At 45.8% G+C, this 23,800-nt stretch overlaps 1 protein-coding gene across 4 annotated transcripts in view; it reads right to left on the bottom strand.

Moving 5' to 3' along the window:
* KIAA1549L (KIAA1549 like) overlaps positions 1–23,800 on the bottom strand; it is a 254,787-nt gene that overhangs the window by 97,413 nt on the left and 133,574 nt on the right. For 3 of the 4 annotated variants that reach the window (XM_046017167.1, XM_046017166.1, XM_046017168.1), the window contains exons 2-6: positions 15,383–15,727; positions 11,677–12,297; positions 9,541–9,656; positions 7,133–7,352; positions 5,974–6,107 (exon numbers count right to left, since the gene is read on the bottom strand). In XM_046017167.1, coding sequence (XP_045873123.1) covers positions 5,974–6,107; positions 7,133–7,352; positions 9,541–9,656; positions 11,677–12,297; positions 15,383–15,727 — 1,436 coding nt within the window. Of the gene's footprint in view, positions 1–5,973; positions 6,108–7,132; positions 7,353–9,540; positions 9,657–11,676; positions 12,298–13,204; positions 15,292–15,382; positions 15,728–23,800 lie in introns of those variants that run through there. The other variant, XM_046017165.1, reaches the window with a different exon arrangement.

Consider the following 23,800-nt stretch of genomic DNA (forward strand, 5'->3'; position numbering starts at 1 on the left):
ATATCCCACAGATGAGATTCGAAAAACAGATGCAGTAGGAAGTCATTTGATTGGGTGAGGCAGTGTGGGCTTCTGTCCTGGCGTCTGCACCTCCCCCTTCCAGATTCGCCCGCCACCCACCCACCTGCGTTCTGTTCTGCACCCCCAAAGGCACACCCTTGTGGACCACCTCAGTGGGCTCCTTTCCCTCGGGCTTCAGCTAAATGGACCTCGGGTGGATGTGGGACAGAGGGAGGAGAGTGAGGTCTGAGAACCAGGGTCGGGGACTCCCTCCCCACAGCATGGCTTCTGTAGGGGAACTCTGGCCTCTGGCTTCCCATAACTGCTCCCTCTCCTCACCCCGTCAGGCCCCAACACTTACAGCCTCAGGTACTGCACTCGCCCCGTGGTTTCCCTAGAGCCTACCCACACTTCTGCAAAGGGTCCCTTTTATTAGAATTTCATCAAATTACCTTCATCTGAGTGTGCCCCCTCTTCCCATAGGGAGCTGACTGAAATCCTGTCTTTCCCAAACTTTTACACATTCAGACATAAATACCCCTGCAACTTTCCTTTTAACTGCTATTTTTAAGACGACTGTCAAGAATAGCTTCTTCACATTCTTTCCCACTTCTCCCCATAAGTGGAAGTTTCTATTTAATTCTCTGCCACAGAGCCTATAGTCCCATGATTTAGGATACATTGAGTCAGCACTTCCGGTCAACTCTTTCTTTCCTCTCTGGAAGTATTTTGGGAAAGTGGTTGAGCCACAAGTACTCATGCCTCTCTTTCCCAGGGAGCCAAAAAGAAAGGTGCTTCTTTTTGAACAATTCAAAAGACCTCTCCGTACTGCCACCTGTGAAAATAATAACTAAAATAACTTTTCAACCATTATCCCTAGAGTGAACATTCTATTTTTTTTGCTTTTCAACAAAACTTAGTCTCACTGGATCCCAAAGAAGCCCATAGAATTTGCAGTACAGATATCTCTACACTTATACACTCAATCAGGTAAATTCTAACTTTAAAAAAATTGTGGCAAAATACACATAAATTTCATCCCGTTAACCATTTTAAGTACACAGCTCAGTGGCACTAAGCACAGTGACGGGTTGTGCTACCATCGTCCCCATCCACCTCCAGAACTTTTCATCTTCCCAAACGGAAACTCTGTCCCTACTGAACAACTCTCCATTGCTTCCTCTCCCAGCCCCTGAAAGCCACCTTTGGGTCTCTTTGCGTCTCTATTACTTTGTGTCTATATTAGTTTGGCAAAATTCTACTTTTGTCTCTATTCTATTTTGTGTCTTTATTAATTTGACAAAATTAAACACCTCTTGTAAGTGGAATCCTACAGTATTTGTCTCTGCGAATGGCTTATTTCAATTAGCATAATGTCCCTCAGGTTCGTCTAGGTTGTAGCATGGGTCCGCATTTCCTTCCCTTTTAGAGATGAAGAACATCCCGTCATATGGATATAAGACAATTCTTATCCATTCATCCGTGGATGGACGCTGGGGTTGCTTCCACCTTTTGGCTAATGTGAATAATGCCACTATGAACATAAGTGTACAAATATGGCCGAGTCCCTGCTTTCAATTCTTTGGGGTATATGCCCAGAAGAAGCAGAATTGCTAGACCCTGTTTAATTTTTTAAGGAACCATGATACCGTTTTCCACAGAGCTACATCATTTGAGATGCTCGCCAGCCGTGTCCAGAGTTCCAGTTGGTCCACATTCTTACCAACACCCGTTATGCTCTTTTTTTATAATAGCCATCCTAATAGATGCAAAGTGGCATCTCATGGTTTTGATTTGCATTTCCCTCATGATAAGTCATGGAGAGCATCTTTTTCATGCACTCATTGATCATCTACAGATCTATGGAGAAATGTCTATTTAAGCTCTTCGCTCATTTCTTTACGGGGTTGTTTTTATATTTTTAAGTTGTACGGGTTCTTTATATATTCTAGATATTAACCCCCTATCCAATATATGATCAGCAATTATTTTTTTCCCATTCTGTGACTTGTCTTTTAATCATCAGTTTTACCCTTTTATCCACAGAGGTGTTTAATTTTGGTGAAGTGTAATTTATCTATGTTTTCTTTTGTTGCCTACACTTTTGTTATCCTATCCAGGAAATCTTAGCCAAATTCAGTACCATGAAGTTTTCTTCTATAGAGTCCTATAGTTCTGGCTCTCATGTTTAGGTCTTTGATCCACTTTGAAGTTAATTTTTGTATATGGTATTAGATAAAGGTCCAGTTCCCTTCTTTTATTTGTGGCTATCCAGTTTTCTAATACCATTGGTTGAAAGGACTGTCTTTCCCCATTGAGTGGTCCTGACACCCTTGTCAAAAATCATTTGACCATATATGCAAAGATCTATGCTTGCATTCTCTCTTTTGTTCCATTTGTCTATATCTCTGTCTTTATGCCACTACCACGCGGTTCTGATTACTGTAGCTCTGTAGTAAGTTTTGAAATCAGAAAGCATGAAACCTCTGACTATGCTTTTCTTTTTCAAGATTGTTTTGGCAACTCTTGGTTCCTTGAGATTCCATATGAATTCTAGGATGGATTTTTCTATCTCCACATTAAAAAAAAAATCACTGAGATTTTGGTAGGGATCGCACAGAATCTGTAGATTGCTCTTGGCAGTACTGACATCCTAACAAAATCAAGTCTTCCAATTCATGAACACAGAGTGACCCTTTTTTTTTTTGTCTTAATATTCTCATTTTTTTTACACCTAAGAAAAGTGTGACCAGTCTTGGTGGCTATTTAACACTAGTTTCATTAATAGAGGTTCACAGGCCTGAGACCAAGGTCATCTCAGTGTTCCCTGAAAGTCATGTCCTGTCCCCAGTAGAAGCAGCCCCTACAGAGGGCACTGTCCTACTACCCCTTTACTCTTAGGCTCCTGTGGCTCCTGACCTTTTCTCTTACTTCCCACTCATTCATGCCACAATTCATTTAGCTAATTAGACCTAAAAAAGGCTGGTAGAATGGAAGGCTGTTGTTTTGCCTACACAGAATCCATTCTCCTTTCCTCTATGAAGGAGATTTCCTCAGGGAAACACCTCTTCTCTCCAACTGGGTTCATGTGCTTTGTGTGAGTAGGGCTGCCCCACCCAGATTCCAGGAGTGGGAATAGTCAGGCCTGGTTGATTGTGACATTTTATCCCCTTGACCATAGTTACTGCTCCAGAAATGGGCACACAGTCCACATGGGTCCAATGAGCGTTAATCCCAGGATTTTTACTGGAATGCCACCAAAAAAGTCACTTTGGTTCCGTAAGACTGTGAGCAATAAGGATGAGATAAACCTGAAGGTTCCAGGGGCCACCCCATTGGGCCTGAAGACGTTGCCAGCCCAGGGCAATGCCAAGTGACAAAGAGAGAATTTCTGGAAGAAATCATATAAGCACCTGAATCAAACTGGGCCTGAAGGAAATAGGGTGTGAACCTTTTAGTTACAGGAGTAAATTACTTCTTTTTGATTAAGTCTTATATGCTTGGATTCTGTCATTCATAACCCAAAAGGTCCTAATTGAATCTACTGTAACCTAGCTTCTAATACCAGTGCCATACAAGTTTTTTTTAAGTTACTTTCTCATCAACTCTCTGAACAAATTAAATATTTATTTAATATTTAGGAAGAATCCAATGTGTCCCCCAAATTGTACTTAATACAATAAATGGTAAGTTACTAATTATTTAACCAGGTTCTAGAATAAGCCCAGGGGGATGGTTAGCACGTAGTTACATATATGCATGATGTAGGGGCCTAGAGGGTTCCAAAATCCAGGCAACAAATTCATCCTGGGCTTCCTGTCAGCCATGGGAAAAAACAAAACAAGGTTAATGAAATAATTCACCCAATTATCCATTCATTTCAAGAGCTGCTGAAATGTTCAAGAACATTTAAATCTATTTAGATGCAGTTTTCAAATGGTCTGTTATAGTCTTTTCCAAAGAAACTTGGTTACTTGCTTTACAAAGTTTCATCTCGTGGCCCATGACTATCATAGGACATAGAAGGTGTTCTTTTTTTTTTTTTTAATATTTTATTTATTTGACAGAGAGAAATCACAACTAGGCAGAGAGGCAGGCAGAGAGAGAGAGGAGGAAGCAGGCTCCCTGCGGAGCAGAGAGCCCGATGTGGGGCTCGATCCCAGGACCCTGGGATCATGACCTGAGCCGAAGGCAGAGGCTTTAACCCACTGAGCCACCCAGGCGCCCCCATAGAAGGTGTTCTTAAGGCCAAAGGCAACTTGTTTATCTTGGTGTCTCTCCCAGTGCCTGAATGAATAGCAGGTGCTCAATGGGTCTGTGCTTCCTGAAAATGATCAGAGAATGCCCCGCCGCCAAGCCCGAGCCAGAATCATGCACCTGTGAGGATCGCAAATCCAATTAGAAAGAAAAGATCTCCCACAAGGGAGCTGAGTCATACTTCTTACATAAATCTTATGTTGGTGACACATTTTTTAGATCTTAATCTAATATGAGCCAAATCATAATGAGATACTTCCACATAGACTTTGGATAAATCTAGAAAAGGAAAGCTGCTTGTTCAAATTAAATTGTGTGCTTTCTACATCATATTGGCTTTGCTGATAATTCACTTATGCTAAATGTCAATTTCAAAACTACTGGGTTTCATTGCAAAGGATTTAGTTCAGTAAAAAGAGAGACATTGGGTTGCACAGTTAATCAGAGAGATTTGGGGGTTGGATGAATATCATTAAACAGCTTCTGTCTTGGGCCATGGGGGTGGCTCAGTCAACTGAGTGTCTGACTCTTGATCTCAGCTCAGGTCTTAATCTCAGAGTTCAAGCCCTACACTGGGCTCTACATTGGGTATGAAGTTTATTAAAAAAAAAAAAAAAGTTGTTAGTTACATAATTGCAAGAAAGTGGGTCTGAGAAAAGTTTTTGGTGGCATGTCTACTGTAAGTCCAGGAAACTCAAATATAGTATGCCAGGAGTGGGATTTTCCTGGGAAAAATTCATGTGTTTGCCAAACGTTCCATACTATATAGGACAGTGGATAAGATTATGGGCTTTGACTCAAGTCCTTGTTTCCTTCTTTACCAACCGTGTGACTTTCTGGAAGTTTCTTAGACTTTCAGTTCCGTCTTCTGTGAAATGGTGATAATAATACTTCAGGAGGATGTCTTGAGTTTTATGTAGCAAAATATTTCTAAAACACCTAGCACAGTCCTGGCATATGGTGAGCCCCAAACTTAAAATGTACATGTATATGTGTGTGTATTTATTTAAACTAAGGTGATTGTTCATATGGATGTCTGGAAAATAACTCAAAGCAAATCACAGGGTAAGCAACACTTGGTGCATTAGCTATTCAGAATCAACTCATTTTATGAGACATCTGATTTATTTTATGAGACTATATCTTATAAGGTATATCTAGTTCAATTTTTAAAATAGTAATATATTGGGAAGTCTGGGGGGCTCAGTCAGTTAAACATCTGACTCTTGATTTTGGCTCAGGTCATGATCTCAAGGTCATGAGTCTGAGCCCCCTGTCCAGCTCTGCAATGGAAATGGAGCCCTGCTTAGGATTCTCTCCCCAACTCCCTCTGCCCCTCCCCCTGACTCACGAGTCCCCACTCCTTCTGTCTAAACAAAGAAACAATAAAAAATAAAACAAAATAACAAATGTATTGGGAAGGCCTGAGGAAGCTTCTCCTGGGAAAATAAATATAAAATCCCAAACCATAGCCCGTTATAGAGCTAACACATTCCTCCTGTCACAGCCACACTGCAGACATCCTTATCAGTGCTGGGGCTGACTTGACTCAGGGGGCCCCAGACTGGCACCTCCTCCTGTCTACACCCCTGTCCTAGGTACAGAGTTACATTTACACCAGACAGCTTTGAAACAGGAGACCAAGCCACCTCTTGCCAACATTCACGTTACACTTGGCATCTGTCAACTACACTGTTGACGCGCCCTCCTTCTCACCTGAATGGTCAGGTTGCTTTTGGTATTCAGGACTTTCCTCTCGGCATCCTGGAAGGCCTTCTGCAGCCGCTGCTCCATCGTCTGAGCAAACTTGCAGGACTGGATGTTGTCCGACTGGCTCACGAACTGCAGGACTAGAACCAGAGTAACGGGTCAGCACTCACCAGAGTTCCGGGTCTTGGTCTTGGACTTCACAGCGGTCATCACATAAAGCAGCCCGATTTTACATCCGAGAAATTGGGCAAATAAGGACGGACAAGGTTTGGTTGTAGTGTTGAAAGTGGGCCTTAAAATGACTTATAATAGAGAAGAATCAAAAGCACGCTCAAACCCAAGGTCCCCCCCGATGGGAAAGATTTGGAGATCATTTGGTTGGACCATGCAGACGTCTGCTCCAAGAACTATACAAATCAAAGAGAGATCACGCCTTCTATTTCTTTGGAGGGGGGAAAAAACTCAACTGACCGGCATTACTAAGTAGGTCAAGTCTTCCAATTTCAACGGTTTCCCCACTCTCGTGGTTTACCAGCCACCTGATCAGAATCACGAGGGAGCTTGAGAGAAAGATTCCAAGACCTAAGCTCAGAGACTCTGATTCAGGGGCAGCTGGGACGTGCTGCTCCAAAGCATAGATTTTATGGATGTTCAGCTCTTAGCACTATTCACAGGTAATACAGGAAAGAATTAAAAATATGGTGCTTGGGGTGCCTGGATGGCTCAGTGGGTTAAAGCCTCTGCTTTCGGTTCAGGTCATGATCTCAGGGTCCTGGGATCAAACCCCGCATGGGGCTCTCTGCTCGGCAGGGACCCTGCTTCCTTCCCCTCTCTCTGCCTGCCTCTCTGCCTACTTGTGATCTCTGTCAAATAAATAAATAAAATCTTAAAAAAAAAATGGTGCTTGCTGCTCATAAAGTACAAATTATATAAACTGAGAAGGGAGGCTCCCGCAAAGGACTATTTCTAATAAATCCAGGGTTGGGAAGTTTAAGTCTATGTGCAAGGAACTTGGACCGTTCCTTAGCAGGGCCCTTTGAGGAAGGTACACAGGACTTTAAGAAATGACAGAGAAGCTAGTACGGGAGCCTTTAAACAGGTGTCCTCTTGATACTGCCCCTGAATCCGGAATGGAGGGGGAATCCTTTCTCTCTGAGGTACTTGCCTGTTCTCAGCTGGAAGTAGCCTGCAGGCTGGGGACTCCACGGGGAGGCAAGGACTGCCACCGACTGCAAGTTTGGGGTATGCTGCTTCAGATCTGCGGTGACATTGCTGACCCCATAAACACCCAGCATTTCGATCACCACAGCAGGTAAGTACACCAGCCTCCCTTTGGTAGCATAATAACCCACGGTGATGTTATGAGAATGTTCCAGAATGTCCACCTACAAAACAAACAGACCCACAGGACTCAGTGTTAATTTCCACAGTACTTTAAGTTCTTCTTGGTGTTTCTTAGAACCACCACTGTTGTTTAGCATGGCTGGGGAACAGGTTGTTCTTATTCAACAAACATTCTAATAATCCTATAAAGCATATGTGGACTGGCAAGTCTCAAAACATCAGAATACAACAAAACGCAATTTATTTCCAACCTACATGGGATCGAATTAAGTCTGCGGGGATTTTGTTGATTCCTTAAATGCCTCAGTATAATCCTGTGAGCACCAACGGTCACCCAAGAAGGCAGACAGGAGATGGCAGGCAAAAAAGATTTCCAGAGACGAAAGGCTGGGAAAAACAGCTTTCTTATCACTTATGAAAATTAAAAGGCAGAAATGATAGATGAAGTGAGGGCTTCTTTAGGACAGGGATTAGGTAGTAAATGAGGTGAACTCCTCTTTCTAAAAGCTAAGAGAAGAACTATTCAGACTTTAGTCCATTCCTGGCTCATAAGTTGGTTCAGGACCTAGGTGAGGGTTAGGAGGGACTGAGGACAATCTCTCTTAAAACTGAGTCCTAAGAGACACTGATGCACTGAATTCTTTCTGACCCAATGGAAGATTTTGAGGCTTTAGATTTTATTCTTATTTCATTTTGCTTTCTTAGTGGTTTAAAAAAAAAAAAAGATTTCTTTATTTGAGAGAAAGTGACTAAGAAAGTGGCCAAGAAAGAGACTCCCCACTCCAATCCTAATGACCTTGAGGAGAAAGTCTCAGTTTGGGGATTATTTATTTTTAGTACCTCTCTACTGCTGGCTAATCATATGTTTAAACAAAAAACATGGGGGACATCAGCCTTAGAGCCTTCCTCAAGCAACAATGTCTAGCTTGCATTTACCAAGTTACTACCATTACTCTCATTTTTATTATTACCTTTTTATTTGTGGCAAACGATCCTGATTTCCACCAGTAATAGCAAACATCCTTTCAAAAGTTTTTTTTTTTTAAATGGACCGATTTCTAAAAAATGAATTCATAACTAATTGTGACAGTGGTCTGTGATGAGATGCAGAAAAGATAAACACTGAAGGTAGTTTGTAAACAACTGAAGTTTGAAAATTACATGTCAGGTGACCAAACCAAATGTACATACTCACATTTTCAACTTTCGAGTAGTTTCTGGGGCAGAAACCACAGATGCTTTTCATGAAATGAGTTTCTTTCTTTCTTTCTTCCTCTCTCTTTCTGTCTTTCTTTGTTTTCTCTCAGAATTATACAAAAGGGATTGACAGGGGCGCCCGGGTGGCTCAGTCAGTTGAGCATCTGACTCTTGGTTTCGGCTCAGGTCATGATCTCAGTGTCCTGGGATCAAGCCCCGTGCCAGGCTCCCTGCTCAGCATGGAGTCTGCTTGAGATTCTCTCCCTTTCTTTCTGTTCCTCCCCATCCTCCTACCCCCAACAAAAAGAGATTGACAATGACCAATAAACTATGTAGCAAACCTCATTTCTAATCCTTGCTGTGGTTGTGGAGACCATGAAGCCGAATGCAGCTGCAAGACAAGCCTCAGAGGGAAAAAGCCAGACCGCTATTTCTAAGTGGTGAAAAGGGCCATCCACCAGTAACTGCCAATGGGCTTTAAAACTTGGCATCAATCCCAAAGAGTGCAAAGCGAGGGTTCCATCCCTTGGCTATGCCATGGGAATCAGCTGACAGTTGTTAAATAGTACTTGGCATTAAAGTGTTTGGGGGAAAAATGTTTTATTTCCCTGTCTGCTGCTGGCTATTGAAGCAAAGTTGGACTCAATTTACAATAATTTTTAAATGTCCAGAAGTAAATCACCATTTACAATGCTGAGAAAGATGAAGGGGAAAGCAATGGACAGTTTCTTGAAAATTAGACTAACAATATCAAATACTTTCCCTAAACAATGGGATAATGGTATGATTTAGAACAGTATATCCAGGCTTGAAAAAAAAAAAGACATAAGGCAATTAACCTCCATTTTCCACCTCAAAATTTGACCTTTTTCTCTCCTGTCACCACATATGAGCTATTCGCCAAAATGAAGGAAGATGTTACTTCTGACATGTGTGGTCATGGTACCCAGAGAGGAGGAAAACCTAGATGTACTCAGGGTCTAAGAGGAGGATGTAGAGGGCTTAGTTTAATTACAAAAGCGAGGGGCTTACGTGAGCCGAGACGTCATTCTGGTGGAAAGCCTTCCGTAATGCCTGCGTGAGCCCTTTGGCTATACTGAACTTCAGGGTTTCACTGATCTGCACTCTCCTCTGGGTCAGAAGGAGAACTGTGGGACCAAACAGAAGCATGGCAGTCAGGGTAAGGCAGCAGACCCCCTCATGAAGCTCCCCTCTCCTCTCCACCCTCCATCTCCTCCAAGTTCTGAATAAAGCTGGTGACCGCAGGTCCAACCAATGAGAGCAGCGGGCTGGGGTAGTAGCTTTCTCAGTCCCACTCAAGTCCCAAGAAGGGAGGCCTCGTATTGGTGTGACCCTAGAGGAGAGAGAGCTAATATGCTGGCTGCACTTCATTTCTGACCAATGCTGCCTTTGACTTTGAAAACTGGGTTCAGCGGTGCCTGGCCCCAATAGGTCTGCAAGAAAATGCATGCAAGAAAATTCCGACAACAGCGTTCCCTGACAGTCTGCTGACGTGCAGGCCCTGAGTGCAGTCCTGCAGCCTAAAACAGCCCTGAATGAGGCAGGGGCAGCCCCGCACCCTATAAGTGGAACAGAGAGCATGATGGAGACCTGGGGTGGACAACAGGCACCTGTGACTGAATGTGACAGGTGTGATTTGAAGGGAAGCCTCCGATGCTGTCGGAGGCTTCAGGAGGAACATCCAGCCCAGACTTGGGCAAGGGGGTGGGGTTCAGGGAAGGTTTCCTGAAGCTTCCGCTGAGTCCTGAAGGATAACAGGGAATGAGCTAGGCCAACCGGAGAGGGACACGTCCCACCCCCAGCCATTCCCAGCAGAGAGAAGACCAAGAGCAAAGGCACACTGGTGAGAAGCAGTGCCTCTCATGGATATGTCTCTGGACATGTTTAGGCTTGGTCCTGCTGGCTCCAGAAAGCGAGGGGTTTTCAGCGAAGGCATTCATTTTAGAGAATTCCGTTGCCTGCAGACTGGAGAACAGATTGGGGGGGAGGGGCTAGTCAGAGGCAGAGAGATAAATTTGGTTGTTGTTGTTGCAGAAATAGAGGTGAGTGACGACAGGCTGAACGAGAGAAGGGGCAGTGGGGACGGAGAGAAGGGGTATTCAAAGAGTTAGAACCAAAGGGCCCCTGTGGTGGGCCAGGTGTGGCTGGGGTGATGGAGGGTGACACAGAAGTGGGGGAGAATGTTCCAGACTTCTACATCTAGGTGGTTGGGGTGGCCTGCCTGTCAGAGGAGGGGGAGTGGAAAACCAGATGGTATAATTTCTTAAGGAAAAGAAAGCAATAGTGTACTTTCAGCTATATGCCTAGTTTCACAATTTCCCATTTTAGGATAGGATACGTCTCAAGATATAATTTCACTTAATCCTTTGTGGGGCGAAGAGGAAGGTGGGACTCGAGCATTCAGCATTGGCATGCTCTTTCAAATAACGTGTCTGGTGATTTTTAGAGCAAACACTGCCACTGATGAAAGGACCCTGGGCCTTCCTGGCCTGCTGGGCTGCCCGCGGGAGGTGCCAGCTCGAGACAATGAACACCACCCAGCTTTCTCAAGGCCTCCTTTTCAACATCCAAAGGAATCCTGGGCACCCTCATCACACAGCTGTACTTTTACTATCTGCCGACTGACAAAATAACTAACAAAAGCCTTTCCAAATTCTATAAGGCTTCCACGATTTGCTATCTTACTAACCAGCTCACTCCCTTATGTGACACATCCCTGATTTGTTCTGCAGGAAAACTTGCTACACGTTCATTTTCTCAGACTACCCTCCCCCTGCCAGCAGAAGTGGCTTCCCCAGGGGCCTCTGCTATCGGGACGGACCTCGGGACTAGACTCCGTGTCCCATAAAGCTCCCCGTCTCCACTGTCACTTGTGATAAGGACCAGAGGTTCTCAACCTCAGCACTGTGACGGTTGGGGCTGGATGATCCTGTGCTGTAGGTCCATGGGGACCTACCTCCCCTTCACATCACAGACACCCTAAAACGTCTCCGGACATGGCCTGATTGATGCCTTCTGGGGGAGAAGGAGCCAAACTGTCACTGGTTGAGAATGATTCATCTCAAAGAACTCAAATAATTCTGCTACATCTCTGAGACCAGGACGTGCTTGCTGATTTCAAGTAAAATCAGGAGAGTGGACTCTCACCTGTCTTCACCAGGAGCTTACTGGACATCTGACACTCCAGGTTGGATGCCATTTTGCCAGTGGTGACCACGGAAGTCGACGCAGCGGGGAGAGCAGCATCTGTATTTCCCGCCAGCGCAGGTGGCAAGCGGGTGGCCCTCACTGGTGCGGTAACAGACGTCAAGGCTGCTGTGACGGTCAGCGGGCGGGCGGTGACCGCCCGGGGCATGTCTGGGTTGGTGAGGTTGGGAAGGCCCGTGTGCATGGCTTGTGGTTTCCTGGGGAGGTGTGTCGTGGACAGCAGGCCAGAGGCGGTGCCTGCGTTCCCTTGCATGGCTGTGTGAGCACTCATGGTGTGTGCTGTTCTGGAAAACATGTAGGTTGGCGTGAAGGAGAAGGTCGGATGCACCGCCCCTGCTGTCGTCTTTGGGCCAGGCGCTGTGTTGTTTGTGGCATTTTTAGCTAGAGCAGTGGTCCAGCTGCTCTTAACTAATCCTGAGGCCACAGCCGAAGGATTACTGCCAGGGCCTTTGGCGACCAGGGCTGCAGACAGCGCCCGTGGACTCGATTTCCCCAGGAACGACGTGGCTGCGGTGGCGGTTGCTGCTGTTGGTTCCGCCCTGGATGACACTGAGGGGTCCGCTGCAAAGAGGAAAAAAAGCAAAGTCTGTCATTGGTCCACAGGGCGCGTGTTACTTGTGGTGGTGACAGATGGATGGAATGCGGGTTTGCTGGCGAGAAAAGTCTCTGTACTCTGGAATTTGGGCAAAACAGCTCTAGGTTCGTAAAGTCAATTACCCACAGTGAGAACGTCCCTTACAGAAACCTGTGGTTGGCAATAAGGATGTTGAAATTCTGAATGGAGCTCTTTCTCACCTTATTATGGGGTTCTGTCCTAATAAACCTATCATAAGTTATAAATATCATAAATCAGAAATGCATGTAATACACCTAAGCTACCGAACATCCTGGCTTAGCCTAGACCACCTTAACTGTGCTCATAATACTTACCGTAGACTACAGTTGCTCAGAATCATCCAACCCAAGCCCGTCTTACAATAAAGTGCTGAATATCTCACGTAATTTGTTGAACACTGTACTGAAAGTGAAGGAATAGTGGTGTGGGTACAGATGGTTGTAATTGTATCATTGCTGACCTTCATGGTCGCGTGGCCCGCTGGGAGCTGTGCCTCGCTGCCTGGCCTGGCACCACCAGAGAGGACCATACCAACTTATCGCTAGCCCAGGAAAAAAAATCCAAATTCAAAATTCGAAGTGTGATTTCTACCGAATGCCTATGACTTTTGCACCGCTGTAAGCTGAAAATTTTAAGTCAAACTCTTTTAAGTCAGAGACTGACTGTACTTTCAAAAAACTCAAGTCAGCAGAGGATAAAGGACAGGACTTTTGGGGACCTCTAACTTGTTCATCACCCTCACAGTGTGTTTCTGCTCCTTCTAAGCAAAGCTGGGTGTCTGTGTTGAATTTGAATCTCCTTTGTCCACAGAAGCAGTCCTAACTATTTTGGGGGTACCAGGAAACCAACTACCTGCACGCGTGGCTGCACCTGTCCGTTTGTCAGGGCCCCGAGAAGCCAGCAGCACTTTGGACGGGGTCCTGAGTCCGGCCCTGCTTGGTAAAGGAGACTCAGCCATCGTGTGATCTCTCAAGGGACTCTGGAATGGTGGAGAAGCGCTTATCTCAAGAGATGGATAGACATCACTGGAAACGGAGAGACTCCTATCCATTCCGTCTGAAAGCACTTCGTGGACGCGGGCTGCAGAAGTCAGCCTTGGAGAGGCTGGCAAAAGAGCACGTGTTGCATGCCCAGGCAGCTGGAGACGGGGATGAGACGCAGCGTGTTGGCCTGCGAGTCGGTCCTCTTCAACCTCAGCTGTTTGGAAGTCTCTGGAATAGGCACCAGTTACGGACACCACGTCCGTATGGTTTCCAACCATGGTAACCTCTGACTGTGGGACAGGCTGGTTGGCGCTGGTACGAAGGGCTGGATGCTGGACGGTGAAGCCTTCTGCAGTCACTAAGGGCCCAGCAGTAGCTCTGAGATCAGAAGATTTTGTTGTTCTGGCAGCTGAAGTTGAACCACTGAGAGGAGGAACTGAAGCTGAATGAGTTTCCCAACGGGTGGAGTGAACTGTGTGCCCATTTAAATCATAATTTGTCTGCTGCTGCAAGCCAGATCTCATTGGCTGTATGGAGAGGGACCCGGTTTCTGTGGGAAGAGAACTCCCGAAAGCATCTGTGGTCGCTGGCTTTAAAACACGTCTCATTGTTGAGAAATCATAGACCTCAGTGGAGGAGGGAAATGCTGTCACCTGTTGGGAGGTTGGGACGGGCGACTCAGAGCGGCCTTTTGCAGCTGCAGGAGCCTCTGGGTTGGCGCTGGACGAGCGGGGGGATGGGGAAATAGTCTGGCGGCTATTGGACTGCATGGAAGGGAGCACTGATTCTGAAGGGAGGTTTGTTCTCAGTGTTGTAAGGAGAAAAGATGAAATACGATCCGTGCTGGAATCAGAGGGGAACCCATTTACAGTGTGAAGACTCAGAATGTCTTTTCTTGGAAGGGTCTGGAGAGCAACCGTCAAGTTTGCCTTTTCGTTTTTCTTTAAAACAGCTGTCACGCTCTCTTCCTCCCGCAGGAGAGAGGCCCAAGTTGCAGAAAGGAGATCGGGAGGTTTGCTAGAGCGGAGGAAGTCTGTAGCTGCGGTCGGAGGGGACCCGTTGGTGCCTTCTTCTTGAGGAGCTGGCTTTTGGGGTGCGGTGGATGGGGAAGCCTGATTCTGCGCCAGCTGGGGGAAAGTGGGTCCAGAGGGAGAATCGGCTGCTGTGATGTTCCATGCTCCAGAAAGGATGGCTTGCCCTCCTCTGGCAGTGGGGAGAGGCAGAGGAGAAGGCACCAACGAGGAAGCCGTGTGTTCTGCCAAAAAAGTGGGCCCTTCAGAATTCTCTGGAGCCACTGGCAAACGCAGTGGGTGAGCGGAGTCATTTGCAGTAGAAGGGGCTAGCTTTCTGGTGGTCGTTTCCACTGCCCCAGATCTTGCAGTCTGGGAAAGCAAAGACACAGCCTTCTGGGTCACAGCGGCGGCTGCGGCACTCTCAGAAGTCGGCAAGGACACCTCACTGTGCGCGCCCTTGGCCACCCCAGCTTCCACAGAGTGGGTGGATGTGGGACTTGAAGCCCCTTCCGCCACTGACTGTGAAGGCAGTCCATCTGGACGCCGAGGAAGACTTCCAGGTACTAGGGGAACGGGAGGCAGGTGGGCCAGTTCTGCCACGGAGCTCAAAAACTCAGGTGTAGGGGAGCCTGCGGAGTGAGGACCTGCTGTGGAGGGCAGCTCGGGCCGCTGCCCTGTGGAGGATCCAGAAAAACCTAGATGAGGGATGCCTATCGAATCATGGGCATTTCTGGATGGAGTGTGGTTCATTTCACCAGCGAATGGGATTGGGGAACTAGCTACGCTCTGACTTGAAGAGGAGCCAGGAGGAGCTGTTTGGGAGAAGAAAGGCACTTGGGTGGGTTGTTCGGCTGGTTTAGAAAAGGTGATGGAATGAGGTGAGTCAGAAGCCAATGAGGAGGATGAAGGTGGAGGGAGAAACGGGAGCATGTCTGATCTTGGGGCATGTTGTGTTGTAATGGAAGGAGTCCCTACCCATACTGCCTGAGATGGGATCGTGGACAAGGAGGGGAGCATGCTGGTGTGAGGCAAACCTGACACGGAGGCTGCGTTTTTTCCCCCTTGAGGTCTCGGCTGGACCACAGACTCCGTGGAATCCTTGGAAGGCTCGAGGAAGGCGCTATGGCCACTTCCTTGGTAAGGAGAGGAAGAGAAGTCCCCGTGAGCCCTAGCTCTGCGGTGTGTCTTCGGCGGAGGTGTTCGGGGGAGCTGCAGCATGCTCGTGTTGTCAGGGGACGGTCCCAGCATATTCCGGATTCTGGCCGCTGCCGAGGAAGACTGGACTTCTGAGAAAGGCCATGTTGGTGAAATTGATAACGCTTTCCCGTGAGGAAGTGACTCTGGGGTCGGGCTGACTGTTATCTGTAGATTGTCTACTCCTGAGAAACAAAATATCACATGGTCAGGCATCAGCAGATCACCAAGTGCCTGCTTTGGGAGGTTCTGGAGGTCCTGGAGAGAAGGGGTGGGCATGGCAGTCACCACCCCCATCTCACAGAGTTGTGCCCCAGTGCAGAAGACTCATTAAACATATTCAGACAATGACATCATTACACAGGTGCAAATACGGCAGCCACCCTCCGGGGCAGGGATGGTGAGCAAGAGTCTCTGATAAAGTCCTATTTGAGCAAAGATGCAGAAGACACCTGTGTATCTTAAATCTTTTTTTCTGTATCACCTACAAGGGTTGGACTGGGAAACTCACAACCTAGAAAATGGAAGATCAACATGATCACCTGCCATGGCCAGTGACACCAAAATGAACCTGATGCAAGAACCCAAAATGCAAAATGAGAGAACTGTGTATCTGGATGCAAATGTCTTTTTAGGACCCTAAGTCTTCCTCTCTGAAAGATAAGCTATTCACATCCAACGGAGGACTAGAGACACCTCACAAGACCCAGGGTCACTACAAGCACCTACAGAGAATTCAGACTGTCAGCACCAATATTTCCTGTATAAAGCTGCAGGTAGAAAGGAAAGGAGGGAGGGGTTCAAAATTGTGAGCTCCACAGGAAAGGAGGCAAGGACATAACTGAGCAGAAAGCTGGAAATTTCATGCTCGGGAAGAGAAACAATCTTGCCAGACAATTCTCTGGTCCCCCTTTCCATGGTTCTGCAGTGTTGATGGTGTTCATGACCCCAGAGGTGGTCAAGTGCCCTTAAGTCATATTTTAAATTAAGAATAAAAAAGAAAATCTACTTTGAGAGCTTTCTCCATTACCTAAAAACCTCAGAACTACCTGACAGAAACAAATCAAGGGGAGTTGAAGTTGTGAAATCTGGTTTGAAGTGGAGTGGGGTGGGTAGTGAAGATGGGTGATGTACGGGAGCAAATCTGTGTTTTAGAACTAGCATTCTGGCTACGGAGTGAAGAACAGAACAGACTGGAAAGTGGTGGGCATGGATAACAGGAGAACAGAAGGAACCTCTCTGCCTCCACAGTGGTCCAGGCATGGGATGGCTGGAAAGTTGTGAAAAGGAGTTGAGCCATGGTAGAGGACTGAAATAGGTCATCCTCGATGATCTCTTTCAATTTTCAGATAATATAGTCCTTTAAATATGTTTGTGTGTTTGTGTGAGTGTGTGTGTGTGTGTGTGTGTGTGTGTGTTTTAATGGCTGCAATTTCTCCTGTATGCCTCCCATTAACAGGTGAGGTCTATGTCTCCTCATCCTGGAGCTGAGTGGCCTGAGACCATTCAACCAATTACCGTATGGCTGAAGCAATGACACATGACTTCCAAGGCTACCATCACAAAAGGCCAGACAGCTTCCACTCAGCCTTTTGGAAGGCTTGTTCTCCATATACTCCTTCACTCTCCCTCCTGGAACTAGCCACGACCCTGTGAGCAACCCAAGCCACATGGTAAGGCCATGTAAGTACTTCAGTCAACAGTCCCAGCTAAGCCAAGATTCCCAGTCATCCCTGCCCAAGCACCAGCCATGTGACTCAAGAAGCCTCCAGGTAATTCTAGTCCCTAACCATTCAAGTCACCCTGGCTGTTTCAGTCTTCCCTACTGCGTCCCCAAGAATCATGAGGCAGAGATAAGCCATCCTCACTCTGCTCCATCTGGATTCCTAAAACCATGAGCATTATAAAATGGTAGCTATCTTACCATACTAAGCTAGGGGTGGTTTGCTATGCAGCAACAATAACAAATGATACAGGATTGTGTCCCTCACTTCTGGGAAATGAACCTCTATAGCTTTAATGAGATTCTCAAAAGGATTCAGAAGCCAAAACACAGCTAAGAACTCTTCATTTAAATGAAAATTACTTCTGCTTTATACACAAGATTTTAAAATTATGTCTATGCTAATAAATAAAATATATTTGTATTAATTGATGTATCATGGAAGGGGTAAAAGGGAGGAAAAAATTTTAGGGGGAAAGGAGAGTTAATTTATTAAGAAGGGAAAAGTAAATTAGGAAAAGTAGGGCAAAACCAAATTACAGAAAGCTTAAAACACTCAAAAAAGGCAGTGAAGTAGAAGCGTGATATAGGATGGATATAGGAGTACATTGGACACACTCTACAGTGTTCCCATGATCCCTGTCTCTTGGTGGTCATGCCTTTGTGTGACCCCTCTTCTTGAGTATGAGCAGGATCTGTGACTTGCTTCTAACCAACAGAATATGGCAAAGTGATGGGATATCACACTTGTGTTTATATTGTCTAAGACTCAGTCTTGCTAGTAGACTTGCTCTCCTTGATGGTCTCATGAATTGAGAGGCCCTACAGGGAAAGCCCATGTGGCAAGGGATTATGGGCAACTTCTAGAATTGCAGGCAGTCTCCAGGAACTACGAGCAGTCTCTCAGAGCTGAGGATAGCTTCCCATGGACAGCCAGCAAGAAACTAGGACCTTCAATATGGATGCCACAAGGAAATGAATTCTGCCAACAACCTGAGTGAACTTGGAAGTAGATGCTTCCCCAGCCAAGCATCCAGATGAGAACACAGCCCAACCCACAAGACAACTGCAGCTTTGTAAGACCTCTTGCAGAGAACTGTGAGAAACACACAGAGAAACTATGCCCATGGAAACTGGGAAATCATGAACGCATGTTATTTTGAGCCAGAAGTTTGTGGTAATCTGTTATATAGCAACAGAATCAGTCACAGACACGCTGGAATGTTGCTATGAAACAGGTTGTATTCTTCTGTTTAAGTCCCATTTTTCACTGGATCTTAACCAAAAGGCCAAGAAGTGATTTAAGTCCCATTTTTCAAAGAGAAAAAGAAGCAACACCATTCTAATCAAATTACTGAATTCTTTTTTTCTTAATGAAATCTGACTCTCCAATCCATCCCCTTCTCCTGTCCAAAACCCCTAACTTTCTTCTACTTGGAATAACATGAACTACTCTTTGCAGAAAACTGTGGTAACAGTCTTTTTAAAAAATGCACAGAAAGCAATGATATGTCCCACATACTAGAGGGGGAGATGACAGACAGTGCTGTTTTCCTGCATAAGCCCCTAACTAGCGATCCTTTCTGAACATTAAAAATATTACTCATTCTAAAGAAACCCCACAAAAAACACAAAAACAAAAACAAAAAAATTATCACTCATTCTAGGGACAAGCCAACAATTACCTGTGTTTGGAGAGTGTGTCCCACCAAGGGAATTTTAAAAGGAAATAGCTTAAATGGTAAGACATTGAAGGATGTTCTGGATAAAGAAAGACGGAGAGCAGAGACAGATTTTTGTTGGAAATAACTTGCTTATCAAGTTTGCATGGAGTCCCATCAGGGCTAAACTTACCCTTGAACTGAAGTTCATTAACTAATGAAACATAAAAGGGGTTAGGAAGTGCTTGGCCAGGTTGGGAAGGAGAATGTCAGAAATGGTGAGAACTGCCTCCCTAGTCTCCCCAGACCTTGAGCCCCTGCGGGTAACACCCAGATGCCTAACGATGAGTTGTTTGTGCCTCTGTCCTCCCGAAGCCCTTCACGCTGGTAGCGCATCATTCCCACTACTTGCACAGAATGCCAGATCTGGTCTCCAGAGCCGTGTGCTCAAAGTATTCCCACTGCATAGCCTACAAACCTGAACCTTGCAAAAGCCCACATGTATATCAGGCTCCCCTGCTGCTTCTTCTCTGCTCTGAACTTCTCTCTTCAGTCCCTCTGTCAGTCGCCTGTGCATGGCTGTTTTTGTCCCAGACCCCAGGAGAGACCCTCCTTTCCAAAGTCATCGGAGTCTCCTACTTAAGAAATATTCTCCATTTGGGGCACCTGGGTGGCTCAGTGAGTTAAAGACTCTGCCTTTGGCTCAGGTCATGATCTCAGGGTCCTGGGATCGAGCCCCGCATCGGGCTCTCTGCTCGGCAGGGAGCCTGCTTCCCACCCCCCCACCCCCCGTCCTCTGCCTGCCTCTCTGCCTACTTGTGATCTCTCTCTGTCAAATAAATAAATAAAATCTTAAAAAAAAAAAAGAAATATTCTCTATTCAAGATCCAAGGGCCTCCCAGCGCTGCTCTGGATGGCTTCCTTGTTTCCTCCGACTACTGGAAGGTGGCCGTAGTCATAGACCTTTCCTGCTCAGCGCTTCCTTCCTTTGCCTGCTGGAGACACTGAGGAGAAGGAGTCCTTCCCACAGCCAGCCTGGGACACTTTGCCAACCACGGTCATGAAGCCATCCGCTTTGTCCCATTCACTGCCCACCAGCAGGTTTTCTTAACTGCAACACTTAAAAAAAGCAAACCTGATCAATAGCAGCTCCCGAATACAAGAAACTAAGACAACCAGTTAATAAACAAGTATCCCAACCCTCTCGTCCTTGTATGTCAGAGAAAAATACCGGCAGCTTTCTATCAGGCCTCAGGGTCAGACTGCCTGGATTCAAATCCCGCTCCTCCATATCCTAGCTGTGTGACCCTGGACAAGTTACTTAACCTCTCTGTGCCTCTCCCTCATTTGTAAAATGGGGACTATTCCAGTACCTACCTCATGGTAACTACATTACCATGAAATTGTTTTAAGTATGAAGATGGTGTGATACAGGGACGCCTGGGTGGCTCAGTCAGTTGAGCATCCGACTCTTGATTTCGGCTCAGGTCGTGATCTCGGGGTCGTGATATCAAGCCCTGCATCAGGCTCCGGGCTCAGTGAGAAGTCTGCTAAAATTTCTCTCTCCCTTCCTCTCCCTCTGCCCCTCCCTGTGCGTGCTCTTTCTCTCTCTCTAAAATAAATAAATGCATCTTTAAAATGAGGTAATACATGTAAAGTCCTTAGAACAGTGCTTGGGTACATAGTGTTCCCAAAACACTATTACTGATATCGTTCTTGTTATTATTACTTGTTTAGTCCAGCATAGGCATGGATGGGCTTCCTCAGAGGCCTCGGATGCTAGTCAAAACTCAGAAATGCCCTGCAGATGGTGCGCTGTCACAATCCCCCACGACTGTGGACCCCCTTACGGTTTGCAGAATCTTGTCATACCCTCATCCCACCTTGTTCCTCACAGTACCTGGGAGGTAGAGGATAAAACTTCTCACCTCGATTTTACATGCGAGCAAACCATGCCCCAGGGAGGTTAAAAGCTGGCTTGGCCAAGGTCATACAGACAGCTACCCTATAGACAAGTACAACTCATGCCCTCTGACCTCAGAGCCAAAGCTCTCCACTCTGTGTGGGAAGGACTGGCTCTTCCTCCTTCACCAGGTCCAGAGTGAGCTCCATCCTCCCAGAGGGACCCCAACAGTCTGGAGCCCACATGGCAGCCCGAGTGTGAGGCCGAGTCTCCCTTTGGTGCTGCTTTGGCAAACATTACTGAGCATAGCTCTACGTCACCAAGACCTCGATTCCCAGAAGTTCAACAGAGATGAACCAAGAAGCACCTCTCTGTGGACGCACCCACCCCAGACCCACGGTTCTGAAGTGTGGCCCCTGGGACAGTCTTCCTGACACGGTTTCTCTTGGGGCTTTTTCAATGTGCCGGTTAAACACAATCAGACTGCCTTTCCTTGAAGCGATGCCAGCAAATAGAAGGCTGTGTTTATTGCTTCCGCAGAAGCTTTTTATCTATCAAAGCTCTTTCACAGCAATTTTCTTTAAAAAAAAAAATATATATATATATACATATAAATATATATATATTTTTTATATATATATAAATAAATATATATATATATATATATATTGCTTTCAAATCCTTCGTGAACAGGTTTAAAAATAAAATGGATTTCCCCTTATGACAGTAATACATTTACTCTTTTTCATTTTTTTAAAGTCTCACTTTATGTGATCATTACAGAAACTTTAGAAACAATGGAAAAGTTGAAGGAAAAGAGTCCCACACATCCCGCAGCACCAGCCACCAGCATGTCCCACCATGTTGAGAGAAACCACAGTTCACACTGTGATGAACTGTACTTCTAGATTTCATTCTAGGAAGAGCTTTGGTTTATGTGTTTTCAGACCTGTGATCACACTGCACATTCAACTTTGCACCTGCTTTTGGTCTTTTTACATCATTTTAAGGCATTTTTTCATATTGGATAAGGTTGCATGTTTTTCCCGGTAAGACAAGGTATTATAATTTGTTTAACTGCCTCCTGATACAGGTTGTCAGGGCGCCTGGGTGGCTCAGTCATTAAGCGTCTGCCTTTGGCTCAGGTCATGACTCCAGAGTCCTGGGATGGAGTTCCACATCGGGCTCCCTGGTTGGCGGGAAGCCTGCTTCTCCCTCTCCCACTCCCCCTACTTATGTTCCTGCTCTCACTCTCTCTCTGTTAAATAAATTTTAAAAATCTTAAAAAAAATAAAATACAGGTTATTCATACATTTTTAGTTTTATAAATAATAGCCTCATCTCCTCCCAATTCTGTCATCATAATTACATTGTGGCAGGTGGGACAGATGTAGTGACCCCTCTTATGGACAAGGTCACCACCCACATCTAACTTGAACACCATCTGCTTCAGAAGTAAATCAGTGGGACTTGGGGTCTCTCTCCTTCCCCTCCACTCTGCCATTATCCTGATCTTTCTGATAAGGTCATTCATAAGTTTAAAAACTTCACCCCACAACAGGGTCCCTGGGTGGCTCAGTCCATTAAAGATTCAACTCTTGATTTCAGTTCAGGTCCTGATCTCAGGGTTGTGAGATCGAGCCCTGTGTTGAGCACTTTGTCAGGCTGAGCTTGGAGCCTGTTTCAGATTCTCCTTCTCCTTCTCCCTCTGCCCCTCCCCACTCACACACTCTCTTTGAAAAAACAAAAACAAAACCTCATCCCACTATTTAGACAGCCTAAACTCAACCATAGAAAACCTGATTAAATACTAATAACTGAATCCTCCAAGACAGGGTAATCCTATCAGCAAACTTTTCCAAACCTTCCCATTCGTTTTTGCTATTTCATTCTAACAGCCCTGAGGGGAGTTGAGACCATTTTAATCATTAGTCAAGAAAGACCAGAGATGTAGGAAAGTCTGAGCCAATCGGAAAGCAGTAATCGGGCCTTAGAAAGTTGGGCAAAGGCATATTACTGGACTTCGCACCATGTTGAAAATGTAAATGTAAACTGCTTTTGAGTGATAATCTCATAATTAAGATGTCACTGTTTCCACAACTCGTCATTTTTAGCTCTATTAGAGTACTTGTCCCTTTCTGCTTAGAATTATAGCCAATTACCTCCCTTATTTGCTCAATCACTTAGCCATTTATCCTCCAAATCCTTTCTCAGATAGATGCAGATGAACACACTGTAACCCTTACCAGGAAGGTGGTCAGGTGTCCCCGTGAAGGGTTTGGGCTCTAGAATCAGAGTCGCTGGGTTCACAGTCCACCTGCCTTGTTCCAGCTATGCCAACTTAGGCAAGTTACAGACCTCTCTGTGCCCGTTTGCCCCTCACAGGATGCGTGTAGTAATAATCTCTGTCTCATGGGTCGTCTTGAGGATGAACGGCATTAACCCACATGGAATATTTGGGTGTTCCACACCCTGGTACGTGGTCAGCAGTTAATACAATATTACTTCCCATGATGGTCATCAGGGAGCACAAAATCTAATTAAGAGGTTTCAGAGTCATGCCTTTTTTTCTAAACTATGGTAACAGGAAATGATTATAATCCTACTTCGCGATAAACTTACTCAAACTTCTCAGGCATGGTTCACATTTCTTACAGTGAATCCCTTGTCTCCAGCTGTAATTCTGCAATGAGTGCCTGGTGATCCACTGGGCTTTCCTGGCATTAGTAAAGGCTCACTGAGCCTCTGCATTGGGTTTCTCCCCCGAAGTCTGCTTATTCCCACAATCATGTGGGAATAAATGTGGTTTTTGAAATGACTTACTCGGCACAGTTGCAAAGTAAACACTTTCCCATTAAGACTGCTTACAAACCGGGCATGTGAATCTCACTACAGCGAGGGCTGAGATGCTGAGAAGAGAAGGCAGAGGCAGAACAAGAGGTGCTTGCGTACATGTTCTCAGAATAAAGAA

The sequence above is a fragment of the Meles meles genome, chromosome 8, assembly GCF_922984935.1.
Source record: "Meles meles chromosome 8, mMelMel3.1 paternal haplotype, whole genome shotgun sequence".
Taxonomy (NCBI): domain Eukaryota; kingdom Metazoa; phylum Chordata; class Mammalia; order Carnivora; family Mustelidae; genus Meles; species Meles meles.